At 38.1% G+C, this 17,662-nt stretch overlaps 1 protein-coding gene across 9 annotated transcripts in view; it reads left to right on the top strand.

Moving 5' to 3' along the window:
• Window positions 1-17,662, top strand: part of ANK3 (ankyrin 3) — a 557,055-nt gene that overhangs the window by 251,164 nt on the left and 288,229 nt on the right. For 3 of the 9 annotated variants that reach the window (XM_073353401.2, XM_073353397.2, XM_073353396.2), the window contains exon 1: window positions 14,097-14,535. The exons of 5 other annotated variants lie outside the window; for them this stretch is intronic. In XM_073353401.2, coding sequence (XP_073209502.2) covers window positions 14,422-14,535 — 114 coding nt within the window. In that variant the 5' untranslated portion in view covers window positions 14,097-14,421. Of the gene's footprint in view, window positions 1-14,096; window positions 14,536-17,662 lie in introns of those variants that run through there. One more of the 9 variants, XM_073353404.2, reaches the window with a different exon arrangement.

Raw genomic sequence — 17,662 nt, 5'->3', positions numbered from 1 at the left:
TAACAAATACTTTTGATAATTTAAAGCTTGTCGAAGATCACAGATTCTATATTAGGAACTGAAAATATATTACTCACACTTCTGTCCTTTTAAAATATGTGAAACTGGAATCAACAGAGTAGGAACAAATCAGGATTTTGTTTCAATTCAATGAAGTGCTGTAATTGTAATGTTCAATTAAGTACAAACTATTGGAAGATAAAAAGTCTAGACTCCTTTTGATGCAAGGGGTATTACACATGCAGTGATGATGTGAGTGCAAGGAGGGGAGTTACCCATTTATCAGTTAGAAAATAGATCCTGAAATGTTTGTGCTTAAATATTACACGACTTCAGAGGGTGTAAGTTGAGAAGTTTGTTTGGATCATATTTCAGACTTTAGCCCTCAAGTCCTGGATTTTGGTTTGTGCCCACCTCTAAGCAGGATGTAAATGTTAAACAATGTAAACTGGTACTGTGTGATAGTTCAAAGCTTTAAATCAGTAAAGAGAAAAATGGTGCCAAGTTTAAAACAGCTTTAAATTTATTCCAACATTCATTTAAGGCTTTGGGGAATTTATTTGAGACTCAAACAGTATTTCTAGATTTTATGTACACATATCTTTGTACACACAAACACACTGATTCTTTTCTGCCTTCCAGAAAATGGAAGCTTTGCACAAAGTTCACTGGACTTGGAGTCTTAACATGTGGTGTATGCTCATGATGCCATCACTCACTTATTGTGAGATCTTTTGCATGTTACTTAACTCCTTTGTACTTCAGTTTCCCTGGCCAAGATTTTCTAAAATGACTAGTGGGTTTGGGTGCCCAACCTGTGACATTTTAAAAGGACCTTGTTGATCACATATCTTCTGAAAATTAGGTCACTTAAAGGTGTCTCAAATTGGGAAAATTATGTTTTTGAACATTTTGGCCCTTAACTCTAAAACAGGGGTTCCCAAACTTGTTCCGCCGCTTGTGCAGGGAAAGCCCCTTGCGGGCTGAGCCGGTTTGTTTATCTGCCGCGTCCGCAGATTTGGCGGATTGCAGCTCCCAGTGGCCACAATTCATTGCTCCAGGCCAATGGGAGCTGCTGGAAGTGGCGCGGGCTGAGGGACGTACTGGCCATCGCTTTGAGCAGCTCCCATTGGCCTGGAGCAGCGAACTGTGGCCAGTGGGTGCCACGATTGGCCGAACCTGTGGATCCAGCACGTAAACAAACTGGCCCGGCCCGCCAGGGGCTTTCCCTGCACAAGCGGAGGAACAAGTTTGGGAACCACTGCTCTAAAACATGGGTAATAATGGTTATCCTATATTGCAAAGTGCTTTGAAATGTATGGAAGAAAGGTGTCGTGGATGTGCTAAGTATTATTATTTTTTTATTGTTCCAAAAAAGAACCAAAGAGGGATGATCTTCAGTTCATTATCGTCATGATGTCAGATTGTGTACAAAATCAAAGAACTTTGGTTAATAAAATAAAATATAGTTTCTCCATATTTTTTACATTTCCTTATACAAGAACATACCGATCCAGATGTTAATAGTGGCCTCTGAAGTGGACATGCCCAAAATCACACATCCATATTTTGTTTGTACAATTTTGTGTGCCTGTATTTTTCAGGCGCAATAATTTGATTTGTGTTTACAAATTACCAGCCTTCTAGCTGGATACAGGTGGGTGGACTTTTCCACTTGTACAGGGTCCCAGTAACTTTCATGGGACTCTGTTTGGGAGTAATGGTCTGTCCACACAGATCTGAATGCAGAAGCAGGTCCAGGAGTGAGATTCTGTGCTATACCACTTAGAGGCACAGCATAGGACTCAGAGCCCAGGGGGAGGAGTGACTACGGTGGATTTGTCACCTTAATAACATCCCGTCCTGCACCCGGGCTGCTTCAGTGCTCACAGCATAATTTAGACATGTAAGGGAGGCATCTAAGCTATGGCAGCCTGTCCCCAGCTTCCTGTGGGCTGCAGCACCCTGCTTCTGACATGCTCCTCCCCACCCTGTCCCACTTACTACACCAGAGATTGCAAGGGGGACCTCAGAAAGCTCAGTTGTTACACCAGAACAATGTGCCCTTGGCCGATAGACGGCTTTCCGAGTCCCCTTAAACTGTGTCAGACTTGTAACCCGAGAACCTCACCTTAAGTAGGTACTACAGCAATGAAGATTTCCCCTTTGTTCAGAAAACTCTACTTTGTTACACTTCATTTATAATACTTTGTGTAGTATTGATTTTATTCAAAATGTTTAGGATCATCAAACAACGTTTTATGTAGCTCTTGTAGTATTTCTGAGATAGGGCATAAATGTATAATTTCTAATGGATATCTTACATTAAGAGAAGTAGTAGATTCACTAGCTATGCAGATTGGCTTCATATCAGCTTTTAAATTTATTTTTAGGATATTAAAAAGTTAATGAGGCACAAATGAACAGGAACCCAGATTGATATTAGTGCGCTCTTGTTAGGGGACACACACACACACACACACACACACACACAGAGCTGTGTACCACCATCTTCAAGCTCAAAGGAATGTTCAGTACCATTTCATGAAGAAGGATTGTGATTAAGGGAGTGGATTGGGGTTAGGGAGAGGTGGATTCAGTTCATGACTTTGGTCACAGACTTTCTGTATGATCTTGTGTAAGTTATTTACGGTAAAATTTTCAAAAGCTCACTAAAGTTTAGTCTTTAAAATGAGAGTAATAAAACTTCTTTTCTCCCATTATTTATCTGTACAGGGACCAGTGCTGTTCCCTATATTCAGGACAAAGGGGTAAACAGTGAGGTGGCAAAACTTGCAGATGATACAAAATCACTCAGGATAGTTAAGTCCAAAGCAGACTGCGAAGAGTTACAAAGGAACCTCACAAAACTGCGTGACTGGGCAACAAAATGGCAGATGAAATTCAATGTTGATAAATGCAAAATAATGCACATTGGAAAACATAATCCTAATTATACATATAAAATGGAGTATAAATTAGCTGTTATCACTTAAGAAAGAGATCTTGGAGTCATTGTGGATAATTCTCTGAAAACATCTGCTCAATGTGCAGCTCGGTCAGAAAAGCTAACAATGTTAGGAACCATTAAGAAAGGGATAGATAATAAGACAGAAAATATCATAATGCCTCTATATAAATCCATGTTATGCCCACTTCTTGAATACTGTGTGCAGATGTGGTCGCCCCATCTCAAAAAAGGTATATTGGAATTGGAAAAGGTACAGAAAAGAGCAACAAAAATGATTGGGGTATGGAACAGCTTCCGTATGAGGAGAGATTAAAAAGACAGCAGATTTAAAACAAACAAAAGGAAACACTTCACACAACACACAGTCAACCTGTGGAAATCTTTGCCAGAGGATGTTGTGAAGGCCAAAACTATAACAAGGTTCAAAAAAGAGCTAGACAAGTTCCTGGAGCATAGGTCCATCAATAGCTATTAGCCAGGGCGGGCAGGGATGTAACACCATGCTCTGGGTGTCTCTCACCTCTGTTTGCCAGAAGCTGGGACAACAGAGGGATGGATCATTTGGTGATTACCTGTTATGTTCATTCTCTCTGAAGCACCTAGCATTGGCCACTGTTGGAAGACAGGATACTGAGCAAGATGAACTATTGGTCTGACTAAGTATGGCTGTTCTTATGTTCTTATTATAAGCAGTTTGGGTCAGGGATTGTCTCTTATGATGTGTTTCGATAGCACCTAGTATAATGGGGCACTGATCTCAACTTTTTTTTTTTTTTTATGTGTAGGGGTTTTTATGTGCCAATGCCATAAGAAGACTACATTATAATAAAAAAATTAAGCAAAGGAACTTTTTGCATCCCTCCTTTTTCTCTCACTAGGCAAAAATGATGGAATTGGGGCTCCTGTGTAGATTAACTGCTTTTCACAAGGTTCTTGCATAGGCTGCATTTCTGAATTTTTTGAGAGAATTTTAGCTTTTAGCCCCGACACCGCCTCCCCATAATCACTTCTCTTCATCTGAAAAGCCTTCATTGGTGTTAGTTGTGAAGATACTGTAATGAAGCTTTTATTTTTGTCCAGATAAATACAATATAAAGACACTTTTGAAGGTAGCCCTACAAATCCTTTGATGTTTGTGCCAGTTTCACAGATTTGAGATTTTTTGCTTACTACTTTACTAAATGCAAAGGAACACATTTGACTCCAGTAGCGAATTTAATTTCGTGGGAAATCAGAGAGAAAAGCTATCCATAAAATACGCCTTCACTACTAGATTTGACAATTTCTGTACCATGTGCTAAGTCTTAGATAGAATTCTACTTGTTTCCCTCCGCCTCCCACCCCCCAGAAGTCAAAACACCATTGTATAACCTGTGTAGTGTGTTGGTGCACTGTGTACTAGAGATCTTCCTTGGGCAGCATGCTGATTTTGTGATGACTACATAGCCTCTTCATTGTGCTGAGAAGTCCTCTGGGAATGTAATAAAAGATGGCCACTTGAACACAGAAAGGTATCCAACACGGGAAGTAATAATGAATAAATAAGTAGTCTCATTAAATAATTCCTTTACTCTGTAGTCTAAAGAGACTTCGGCTTTTTATTCATTTTTTATTTAAAGGTTTTTTGTTGTTGTTGTTTTTGTTTTTTTTAATCTTCAGAAATGGTGTTTACATTGTTAGGATTTAGGGCCTTTACGGAGTGACACTTTCTGACTTTGATTTCATGGCTTCCCTGGCAGCAATACTAAGAGGAGAATTTGCCTATTCTGAAATAGCATGACTACCTAGAATTTTCTCACCCTGTATATCTTGAAAAGCTCAGGTCCAAAATTCACATATGGGACAGAAAAATGAAACATTTAGAATTTTTGCTTGAGTCTCTTCAAACAGTTAATTTCTTAGACATCTAGCCAACACTTTCTGATTCTTGCACATCTGATTTCATTGCTGTAGGGAGGGCTGGTTGTAATGGGGTGTTTGGCAGGGAAATAAAACTGGCACGGACAAATTAAAAATGTAAAGCAAGTGAGTGTTCACACAAGTTCAAGAAAACTTTTCTGAATGTCTGTGCCTTTTGGAAGCCAGCTGAGTGAGGAGTCCTTCAGGCTCCTGGCTCAGCAGTAGGTATCCTGGGGATCCCAGGGTTTTACAAGGCTGCACCAATCCCAGATCTGGCAGCACAGAGTCTGGAAACTCTGAGACCCTCAGCTTCGAGGCTTCCAGATAGGGTGATCAGGTGTCTCGATTTTATAGGGGCAGTCCCGATATTCGGGGCTTTATATTATATAGGTGCCTAATACCTCCCATCCCCTGACCTGATTTTTCACGCTTGCTGTCTTGTCACCATATTTCCAGGTGTGAAACCAGGTTAGGGCAGGGCTTCCAAGGCTTCCGGGATCCCAACTCTACTGCATGGTGGGGCTTCCCTGGAGCCACAGACTCTGAAAACCCTGGGTGTCCCCAACCACGGGTCATTCATATGGTGGGGTTCCTCTGGAGCTGTGGACCCTGGAAGCCCTGGAGTCCCTGGCATCTCGCTAGCCAAGAAGGCAAGGAACCAGGAGGTTTCCAATGGAGTCCTGTCTGTGATTTGATGGAAATTCTTCCAACCCAGAGTATTTTCATGAAGCATTTTGAATTCCCCAAATCTGCTGTTCCCCCACAAAACTCTGTTTGAATTGGAAAATTTCCAGTCATTTCTGGTAGTGAGTGAGAGCTTCTTTTGGTGTTTCTGAGAAGTTGAAACCAGCAGGTACTGGAAACCTCAAGGAAAGTCTGTTTGTGTGAGTTACACAGCCTCATTCTCAGTTATATTTATTCTTCAACCTTTCATTTGCAGGTAGGATAGATTAATGCAAGTTGATGTGTGGGTGTGGTGGACAAAAATATATTCTTTCTAGGGAATTATGATTATACTTTTTCTTAATGACAACATATAGTTTGTAAGATGTAGTGAAATTCATTTTATGTCACAAGGTCTTCATACTGTTAGGGATCTTTCTTAATCCTGATCCATGATATTGGAAGAGCTGTGGGTAGACCAAATTGTGATCTTGCATTGGGATCCACTAGCATAGACCCATCTGTACAGTCCCATTGAAGACAACAGGACTTCTCAGTCTCCTGGGTTCCATGTTCACATATCCTGAAACATGATTGAGCCCATGTTACTAAGTTGTTAAAATTTATTAAGTGGGTGACACTATTGTCTGTCTGATTTATTGCCTTCTGATAGAGAAACATCTCAGTTGCAGTTGTGAGCAGTGAGTTCTTTTATTCAAAAATGAAATGAGTCTACTTTTTTCATAAAATTTGTATATTTATAATGTCTGTGAGCTTAAAACAATCAAAGTAGGCGCAGGCATTACATCTGTGTTTGACTTTTGGCCTCCATCCCACTCTTTGTTTGGCAGCTCCATTTACTTTAGTGGATTAATTTACTGATACTGTGGCAGATAGGATTCTTCTACACAATTACTGCTTTTTATTTAGCACTTATTATTACTAGGCTGCTAATGTTCCAAAACAGGGAGGGCAGACCTGGACTTGAAGCCAACTAATCTAAAACACAGCAAAGGTATTTACTACTATTACTGCTTTTTTTTTTTTTTTTTAAGACCAGCTTCAAAGAGTGGCTTCCATCTGAGGTGAACATAAAGCAACTATTATGTTGGCCCAGGAGGTTTCCCTTTACTTCACCTGATAGAGATGGTGTTGTGGACTTCAGAGGTCCCAGTTTGAGTCTCAGCTGTGATAATGTTGCTAGGTACCCACAGTCACCAGATAGAGAGAGGGGGTGTTATGGGTTTGTTAAGCCTGCATAGTGTCTGATCCCAAGTTAACAGATACAGGAGAGAGATTACTCACTGGTGGTCAGATTTGTTGTGCTGAATCATAAAGTCCTTGCATTTCTTCTTTCTAAGAAATGTTAGGAGACAGATTCTGAAGTCCAGCCAAACTGCATGCAATGCCAGTCGGAGATTATGTGTATGAGTGCAAAGATGGCACAAAACCTTCTTTATCACTGTGTGCTGGGCTGCTACTCTGGTGTCTTGGCTTAAGTTACAGTGGCTGCTAACAACCTTGGGGCCAAAACTGTATCTGAAGATTGGTGCAGTTTAATATTCTGACTGCTGACCCTTTCTCTTGCCATATCCCCTTGAGCTGGCAGCAGGGAAATGGTAAGGGCACAGGAAACAATGTTGGGAATTACTATGAATTTTGTGTAGACATGAGGGGTTAATGCAAAATTTTGTAATGCCAAAATATTTGCAAGTACTTTAGAATAGCTCTAGTTAAATCATGCAGTTTCACTAATGGGGACATAGCACAAGAATTGAGCAAAGCTGTGCTCTCAATTGTTAACAGTTTTGAATACTATTCACTAGCATTTCCTAAGAGCTAGTGATCTTTATTAGCATTCCCCAAAGTTAATGACATTGTGTAGTTGAGTCTCATCCCAGTCTTTCATCTGTAATGGAGTTTGTACAGAAAATAATATGGGAAAATCAGTTCTAAATCTCTCTAAATATGTACAGTTTTTGTGGTTCCTGGTAAACTGAGACGATGACCCAGTTCTTCTCTGAAAAAGCAATTTAGTCTTTGAGGGTCACTCCTATTTGGTGCACCTCTCTCAGATAAAAGCTGTCTGTTGTGTTAAACTTGGTTTTACCATTGCTTATATTGAGACGTGAAATGAGAATTAAGAAAATGCCTAGGCAGAATTCTTAAAATAAATAGTCTAATGCCCAGACAGAATTACTGAGCTAGAATTTACACTGCAAATGAATATGCATTAATTCAAAGCAGCATTAAAATGCTGTAGTAATTAAAAATATTTGAAAGTGAAAAAATTCATATTCAAAGGTGTTTTTGGAACATTAACTATGCCCTACTACACCTTCCATATGCAACCTTTCCACAGCAGTGCAAGATTATCTTCCTTTAACCAGTCTGCTCCGCATAAGGACAGTCATACTGGGTCAGACCAAGCCCAGTATCCTGTCTTCTGACAGTGGCCAATGCCAGATGCTTCAGAAGGAATGAACAGAACAGAGAGTCATTAAGTGATCCATTGGCCCTGTCATCCATTCCCAGCTTCTGGCAGTCAGCGGCTAGAAACACCCAGAGCATGGGGTTGCATCCCTGACCACCTTGTCTAATAGTCATTGGTGGTCCTATCCTCCATGAACTTACCTAATTCTTTTTTGAAATCCATTATAATTTTGACCTTCACAACATCCCCGGCAATGAGTTCCACAGGTTGACTGTGTAGATTGTAGGTCTTAGACCTCAGAGTACCCCGTTCACCAAACTTGGCAAGTTCCTTACTTACTTGCCATTGAGAAAAGAAGGAAGCTGACATGTATGTAGAATGTATTATATTTTTATTTGTAGTCAATGATTTGGTTACAGTCTAAAGTTGTAACAGTTACAAGCATATTATCAGTGTTTGATAAGTACACTTGGGAAGAATTAAAATTCTTTATGCAACTTTAACTGCAGATGTTCTCATTATGTTTGGTTGTTATAACTACACCACCTATGTGTCATTATGAATACATGTCTATCTACAGACATAAGTCTATCTAAAATAATCAAAATGAGGTCAATTAAAATGTGACTCAAATGGGATTGAGAAACCTCCATTAACTTCAGAACTTTGTGCTGAATATTTTTAAGAGTAAAGGTAAGAGTAACATTTACTTTAAATTTACCATTTTCTCCACAGATTTCAGGTCTCCTGAAACCATCGTTTGCTCACTGTTCCCTATGTAATGTTGTCCCCCACAGAGATATACTAGTAACATCATGACCAAAACCGAAGTCCACTGGAGTAGGTCTTTGAAGGGTGGGGGGAGGTTTCTCACTTTCAGGTGACATTGTAAATAAGAAGCAGGCAGCAGTATCTCCTGTCAATGTAAAGAAACTTGTTTGTCTTAGCGATTGGCAGAATAAGATATGGGACTGAGTGGACTTGTAGGCTCTAAAGTTTTATACTGTTTTTTGTTTTTGAGTGCAGTTATGTAACAAAAAAAATCTGCATTTGTAAGTTACACTTTCACAATAAAGAGATTGCACTTCAATACTTGTATGAGGTGAATTGAAAAATACTATTTATTTTGTTTATCATTTTTACAGTGCATATATTAGTAATCAAAAGTAATATAAAGTGAACACTGTACACTTAGTATTCTGTGTTATAATTGAAATCAATATTGAAAATGTAGAAAAACATCCAAAATATTTAATAAATTTCAATTGGTATTCTATTGTTATAAGTGTGATTAATCACAATTAATTTTTTAATCAAGATTAAGTTTTTTGAGTTAATCGCATGAGTGAACTGCGATTAATTGACAGCCCTAGTGTTAATGTTGGAAACAATAGGTTAATGCATGTACCATGCTAAAGCAAATGACTCTTTTCTATTGCAAGGTTGTTAAATTACTTTCCCACCCCACCTCACAGCCAGTCTTCATATTTTGTGAATAGCATGATGCTATGAACTGTAGGTATTATCCTTACAATAACTTAAAATGTAAGTTTTGCTGTTTTAGTAAGGTACAATGTTACATTTTATCTTTATGGTGCTTGTCTATATAGTGTGTGGTACATTCTGACTAAAATTGCCTTTGTCACTTCTTTAATTTTGTCACTATAGACAAAGTCCAAATAACTTTGTTTTACCAAAATCTTAAGATAAGTATTTAACAAAGTTTTACCAGAGTCTGTGTCATTTCTCTCAGAAGCAAACTATGACACATGGGATGACAATAAGCACACCCCATCCAAATATTAGCCCTCCAGTGCCATATCAGACAGTTATGCCAACTCACCTACTCCCAAGGATAAATAATAGATAATAAGACAGAAAATATTGTATTGCCTCTATATAAATCCATGGTATGCCCACATCTTGAATACTCTGTGCAGATGTGGTTGTCCCGTCTCAAAAAAGAGATATTGGATTTGGAAAAGGTTCAGAAAAGGGTGACAACAATGATTGGGGGTATGGAATGACTGCCAAAGGAGGAGATATTAATAAAACTAGGACTTTTCAGCTTGGAAAAGAGACAACTAAGGGAGGATATGATAGAGGTCTATAAAATCATGACTGGTGTGGAGAAAGTAAATAAGGAAGTGTTATTTACTCCTTCTCACAACACAAGAATTGCTGCTCACCAAATAAAATTAATAGGCAGCAGGTTTAAAACAAACAAAGGAAGTATTTTTTCACAAAACACACAGACAACCTGTGGAACTCCTTGCCAGAGGATGTGAAAGACAGGATACTCAGCTAGATGGACCTTTGGTCTGACCCAGTATGGCTGTTCTTATGTTCTTAAGACAAAGATTTTGGATGTATTGTCTTATTTTCAGTAGCTGTCCAAAACTTTCACTCATGTCTTTCCCATAACTTCTTCTCCCTTCAGTATCACTCCAGGCTGCAGGCTTCACAAAGTCCCCCCAGTATTACTCCAAACTAAAGGGAGTTCACTAGCTAAGATGCCACTTCTCTGAAATCTTAACTTAAAAAAACACTTTCTCTGAAATCCACTTCAGCAAAGACAGGTTTGGTCTCCACAGCTCATGCAATGATTGTAATCCACATACTAAAAACAGCCACATGTTTTGCTTGAGTTGGTTAATTAGCTGAAGATATAGCCAGGACTAAACTGGCTTGGCTGAGAAGTGAAATCCTCACACTTCTGTATGTATTGAGTGAATGGCCAAGGTCATTTATTATCCTCACTTATTAGAATTATCCTCATTAGTGGAAGCTTGAACTACGTCTGCATGCATGAAATCTAGCCTGTGAATAAGGATTTTTGGTGCTGTTAAATCTTTAGCCTTTGTAAGCACAAATGATTCTTTGTGCCAACATGTTAAAATACTATGCCTAGTATTTAAAACATACAAAATATAGCAATAAATTATTTTTATTTTTATTTAACTAGGTTATTTAGTCATAAATCATGGACCAGTAAATTTTTAAAGGCTTAGGGAGTATCACAAGTTTTGCTGAAAAATATGAATGGAAAATAATAAGTGACACAGTACATGTGGTTAAATAAAATTTTTGAATTTAAATTTTCAAAGGCAGGAGCTAGTGCACTATTCCAACCCCAAGATGAGGATGGATGAGGAGTAAAAGGGACTCTGTTCTATCTCTGTGTACTCACCTGGCTCCCATTGCTGTGTTATCTGTCTCTCTCTCAAACCTTGTTTATCCTCTAAAAGATAGGGAAATATCATTAACTTCATTGTACAGGTGAGGAACTGAGGCCCAGATGTCACAGGAAGTCTGTGGCAGAGCCAGAAATTGAACCCAGGTCACCTGGATGCTAGTTCTTGTGCTTTAAACACAAGATTAGCTTCCTTCCTCCCCAAAGCTTTTCCCCTTTTCCCCCAATCTTCTAGATTTTCCTTCTGCAGTACCTCAGACCACCTTTCCTTCCCAGTCCCTCTCCACAGTAGGATCCTTGCTGGACTTCCTAACATTCCTCCGCCAGCCCACCCTGACAGACACTTTTGGTTTCTGATTGACTCGTTGCTGCATTGGGTCGCATCAGCCCACTGGGCCTGCATTCAGCTATGTTATCTTAATGTGCACTTGTTGCTATTATGCTGCAAACTGTTTTGCAGCTATGAATTTTTAATTCACATGTAGTTGCATGACCATATCTGTTGCAGTAAGATTAGCAACCAAATCTTTAAGGCCAAATTTTGTCCTTGGATGCACATATGTGACTCCCACTGAAGCCAAAGCCAGAATTTGGCCCTTAGTAGTTATTATTGGTGAAACTCAGTGGTTTGCTGGTACCAACAAAACAAATGTCTGCTTAAGGTCACTCAAGTCAATAATGGTCTTCCTTTTTTTCAGCAAGAAAGTGTGCTTATGCATAATTAAAAGTAAACTTTTGTGCTCTTGATCCAAAAGAATCAAATGTAACATCTTAAAATATGTTATGAGAAGAAGCAAACCCTGCTAGAATACCACATTATCTCCATTAATTTCTTGATCTCAAACATGTTTGATTTCCTAACGCTCCCCGAGTTCCAGGGGTGCTGGAACTAAGAGTGCTGGGGTGGGGGATGGCAGCACTCCTTGGCATAAAGTGGTTTCCATCATATACAGGGTTTACAGTTTTGTTCAATGGCTTTCAGCACCTCCACTATAAAAATTGTTCCAATGCCATTGCCCAGTTCCCCAGATTTTCAGAACCCCTGCTTGCTGATCATTGGGAAAAAATTCTTTCCCCAGTGAACCGTGTGTCCAGTTCAGGCTTCCATCATTTGCAGTATATAATTTGAATTTAGGAGACAAAGTATGTCCTGCTTTTGGCTGTGGAACATTATAATCAGAACCTGTATTTGTGGGGAACCTGTATCCCCAATCCTCTCCCATTTCCCATTGTTTAAATGTTGAAGATAGCCTATGACAGTGAAGGTAGATGGGTTCTATTGAGTATATTCAGGAAGTGCAAGATGGGAGGTCTCCCGGAAGCTAACGGGCAGCAAGATGTCAGCTTTCCCATGTACACTCTTAGCATATTTAAAAATAGAAACAAGTATATTGAAGGTTTATAGCTCATGCTCAAACGGGGAATAGTCATTGTTGGTGCAAAATCAGGTATTTAAAAAATGTCATTCCCCAAGAACAACTTTGTGACTGTTAGCAGTCATTGATGGACAGTCACTGGTATGTACTGATGTGAAGGTGCAATGGGCTTTTGATTGGCTTTTATGGATGTAGCTTTTATGGTTTTATTGAATCAGTAAGAAAGGTCCATAATATATAGAGAGTTCTCCATCTCTGAGCATCTCTTGATAAAATCCATAACAGATTTCTACCGTGCAACTTTTCTGCTACATTAATGAGCATGTACATGCTAGCCAGACATAAGTCCACTTGTTGGCTTTTCAGACAATGATTTCTGAGATTTAAAAATTCCAAAAAGATTTACTTTTATTCAGATGACATGGGAGGTATAGCAGATGCATGCCATTTATTGGAATTCACAATCTGGGCTCCATAGAATAGCTTTCTAGTTCCAGAGCTGACAGTACAAGACCTCATATGACACCTCTGCCTTGTACACAGCTCTCTGGAGATCCAATGTAATTTAGCTCATTGCACTGCAAATATAAAATGATTTTTTACTTTTATGTAAAATACTATTTTTCTTACAAATAAAATTTCATTGTCAACTGAAAATCTATTTTTACTTGCTAAGCCGATTTCTACCTTGATTTCTTAGAAAAATCAGTCTAATGCTAACATTCATTAGGCATTATATATTCCATTAAAAGGTTAAAAATTGCAACTTCTAGGCAAGCTATTTGTTCACATTTGAGTGGAAAAAATACTGTTCCTTATTTACTGGGTACCTTGTTCTGTGTACATGTTAGTAAAAGATCCTCCTGCAGGCCTCTAATGCTGCTGCTATTTTACCTCCCATAATGAATAGTCAAAAGCTGCAGTCATTGAGGACTCAGGTGGTAAAAATTGTAAGGTGGTTGAAGCGAGCCTTGACATAAAAGCTTAACACTACAGTTCTAAGTACATGTAGATAGTGCTAGTAACACAGATTCCCTTTTTTTTGACCACGTAAGAGAATGGTGCCAGGAAACCCCATATGAATTAAATGCCTGTTTCACACACTAGCATGATCACATCTTTCTATCTGTATGATGTGTTGTAATAAGTATGGTTTAAAAAAAAAAGACAACAGGGCTTTCTGTAATCCTCTCCCACAAAATGCAGTGGGACTGAAAAATCAGTATAAAGGACACACTGTGAAGATATGGCAATGCATGCATTGTTTTGTACATAATGCAGTCAGGGTCTCCATGGTAAAATGAAATTTTTATTTTATTTTTTAGTCACCATCAGCAGTTAATCTAAAGTAGGAGCTGCTCCATTTCATTGTAGGTTAAGTGACTTACCATGCAATAGTAGCTGGGAAGTATAGATAATGAACTTTCTTTTTTTTTGGATAGGTTTTTAAAATAAATTTAAAAATTGGTAAAAAAAATACAATGCAGCATATGTTGTTGTTCTGGAATTTTTTTAATATAAAACCCTCCTTTTCAGCATTCCCCTTTCAGTGGAATCACTTAGACACTTCCAGCTGGTGGCAGGGGATACAGCCATAATACAGCTTTCTCTGTCCCAGCTGTCTTTTTCATTACGTTAAATGCATTACGATGGCTGCACTGCTTTTAAAGGTTCAGGTACAGAAAGGTATAGAAAGAAATATGCAAATATGCATTTTTGTAGTGCCTACTAGCTTCTGCAAGATCTTTGGATTCTGAATGTGATCCTGGCTCTGATCTAAGATATCCTTCCAGTCATTGGAACATTTGCTGAAAGGGCTGGTTAAGGTGCCTGAGGATATCACCTTTTACAAGGAGTCATTGTTGTGAAGGATTTTTAGTGCATTATGGCTCATGCAGCCTCACAACTAAAGAAAAACAGGGATTTAGAAATCAATGCTGATGAAGAAAATGAGAAAAAAAGAAAACACAGGAAAAGATCCCGGGATCGGAAGAGAAAGGTATATAGATTTGTACCAAATTCTGACAAGCATTCCTTTGTTTCAGTTTTCTTACATTGCAAATGAGCTATCAGAGATCATTCTTGTATGTAACTTGGTAGCTGTCTGAATAATTGGTTAAGATTGTAAAATAACATTGCAAACCAGAACTGTGGGGTTTGCAAAGCAATTGAATTTTTAATCGGCTGTTAGTTGATTGCAGTGATGATGCAGAAGGTGTGCACTCATTTCACATATAAATCAATCACATTACCATGATACTCAAGCATGGCTATAAGTGAGTTTAAAATAGTGTATAACAGTAATGTGAAGGTTACATGTATAACACTGTCATGGGTTTAACTGACAGAATAAATAGTTTAGACTATGTATACATACTTACTGTGAATGTGTGTGAGGGTAGATTTTTCTTTGTGTTGGGACTATGTCACATGCTTGGCTCTTAAAACATCCATTTTGAGAATAATGTCACAGAATTGAGATGTTTTGTTGTTTTTCCTTTTTCCTGAAAGCAAATTATATTGGAAAATCAAACCACAATAATTTGTTGTTAGCAACTTGATTTTGTTAGGTTAAAATGTGATTGTGATCATAGAGCCTTGTTTTTCTCTCCTGTGTAATTATCCTGGATGCAGATAATCTATGATACACTGAGACCTGAAAAATTCAGTACACTAGGCTGATCATTGTTCAATTAAGATTTGAATCTAATAGTGGTCCTTTTTTATTTTTATCAAGGTATAAAACAGAATAGTTGAGGATAGTGGCATGATGATAGATGAAGGTATCTCTATGAGTGCTGTGTGGATATGTCCTTAAAAAATGACACTTTGTGTATTAGTCCATTTAGATAAGGTCCTGTAGTGATTTCTTAGTCATCGGTTGCAATTAGTAAAAATTGCCCAAAAGCCCATGATCTGAACTCAGAAGTGTCGTTTTTAGAATTTTTGTGTGTCTTTGTGAAATTCCCTAAGGGATAGATAATCTTAGTGTGCTCTAAGCAGTCATGCATGTGCTTCCTGAAAGGCATATAGATTTCCTTTAACATATGTGCGGCTTTTGGATGGGTAACAGTCAAGATTTTCCTGCCTTTTCTCTTTTTTTCTGAAATGGCAGTGTTAAACTTAATGAGAAGCACTAAGAAACCCACTGTCTTCTGTTCTAGTGAACACATTAGAAGGCTGTGTTTAGATGGCTGCAGTGAGTGTACTGCAGCATATTAACTATAGATATCTTTTCCATTTAAATATACATGTAAAGGTCTCCTCAGTATGTTTTCCAGTATAAATGAAAGCACAAAATTTGGATATTGCCTTTGGGACAGATTTCACATCAAAATTGGTCTGAATATGTAATATTTTTTCTTGTCTGATTTTATGGTTATATGCAGGTCTGTAGCATTGTAGCTATCATTTTTCAGCTGAAAATGTACACAACAATGCACATTTAAGGATCTGGCCTACCACCAGGCATTTTCATTTGAGTTGTGAGTTAAAATGTATAGTGTCACATTTAACTCTGCTCATAATTTAGAGAGCCAATATTATCTATCATAGGCTTACGTTTAACAATAGCATACATAACCATATATATATGCTGTCTTTGTCTTTGTGCTCATTTATATTTACTTATTGGCAAAATGTGGAAGAGATGTGGCAATAATAGCCTCTTGATTCAGACATCTCAGACAATTGTGAGACAAAAATGCTTTACTGTTTATACAACACAATGCTGTAGAAGGGAAATCTCTTAGCAACCAGAGTGGGACCTGGATAAATATCAATCTATTTATTGTAAATGCATGGATTTTTCAGTATCTTGTTTCTTCATAGAATAGAACAAATAGAACATAGAGGTTTCACAACAACAATTGGTTTTCTTCCTGTTATGCTGGAGATTGGTGATCAATTTGGAATTCTTTCTTAGCAGTATGATTCAAGACATACTAAGTTTATTAGGAAAATGAAGAAAAAGCAGTAACCCTGTCACTGACTATAGAAAGTGGGGAAAGAAAATTTGTGCATGTGCAGGTGTATCAGTTTACTCACAAAAAGGACACCATTCTGCCCATCATACACCAGGCATAAACTATTACATTCTAGTTGTTGTTTGTTGTTTTGCACTTCTGGGGGGGGGGGGGCGGAATATTTAGAATAACCATCATTTCCACTATGAGTTCTGAGTCACTTCTTTATGTACCTCTGCACTACCCACAAGCAAGCAATGCTCAGATTTTTTTATAGTCACATGATGTTGCACAACACTAACCCTTTACTTGAGCAATATACGCAAATATCCTCTAGGGTCTTCCAATCGCATTGAAACACCAATGAATGCTAATATCCCTAGATAATTTATACAGTAAGGAGACTGAGGCATGAGATGGTTTGAAAGTCAGGCCTGTGAGAGCACAAAGTCTCTACAAACTGATGATACCAACCCCCGTCATTCGGATAGTCGTTTGTGTGTAATGTTAAGATTGTAATCTGAGGAAGAAGTTTCACAGCTTCTCAATTATTCGGCACTTTACCATGTACTAAAATTTCTGTCAAGATTTTCTCTAAAAACATATTAGACAAATAACTTGTTGGTGATGTTCAGTCAATTAAGTTGTAGGATCAAATCTTCAAAAGTGTGTGTGCGCATTAGCATGTGTCTATTTTAAGCATGCAAATGAAGATATAGTTGACTGCAGTGATGATGCAGAAGGTGTGCACTCATTTCATATATAAATTAATCACATTACCATGATATGCAAGCATGGCTAAAGAGAATTTAAAATCATGTATAACAATAATGTGAAGGTTACATGTTTAAAACTATCATGGGTTTAACTGACAGAATGAAGACATAATTGTGCATGCATGTGAATCCTTACTTGTATTTGCACACCTAAATTTATAGTATGCACTTATGAATATTCAGCTGTTAATTGTTTCTTATTCATGGCATTGCAAGATAAAGAAATTTGTACTAGAAAATAAGAGAGATGTATCTGTAGACTGATATACAGATTTCACTGTTTACTCTGTTCGAATGTATTTCAAAATTGGGGCGAGATTCTGACTTTGGATGGATATGCAGTGTCCTTGCTTACTTGAATGCCCAAGTACATCAGGGCAAATTT

This window comes from Lepidochelys kempii, chromosome 7 (assembly GCF_965140285.1).
Source record: "Lepidochelys kempii isolate rLepKem1 chromosome 7, rLepKem1.hap1, whole genome shotgun sequence".
NCBI classification, from domain to species: Eukaryota; Metazoa; Chordata; order Testudines; family Cheloniidae; genus Lepidochelys; species Lepidochelys kempii.
This window is presented reverse-complemented; position numbering and strand designations above follow the sequence as displayed.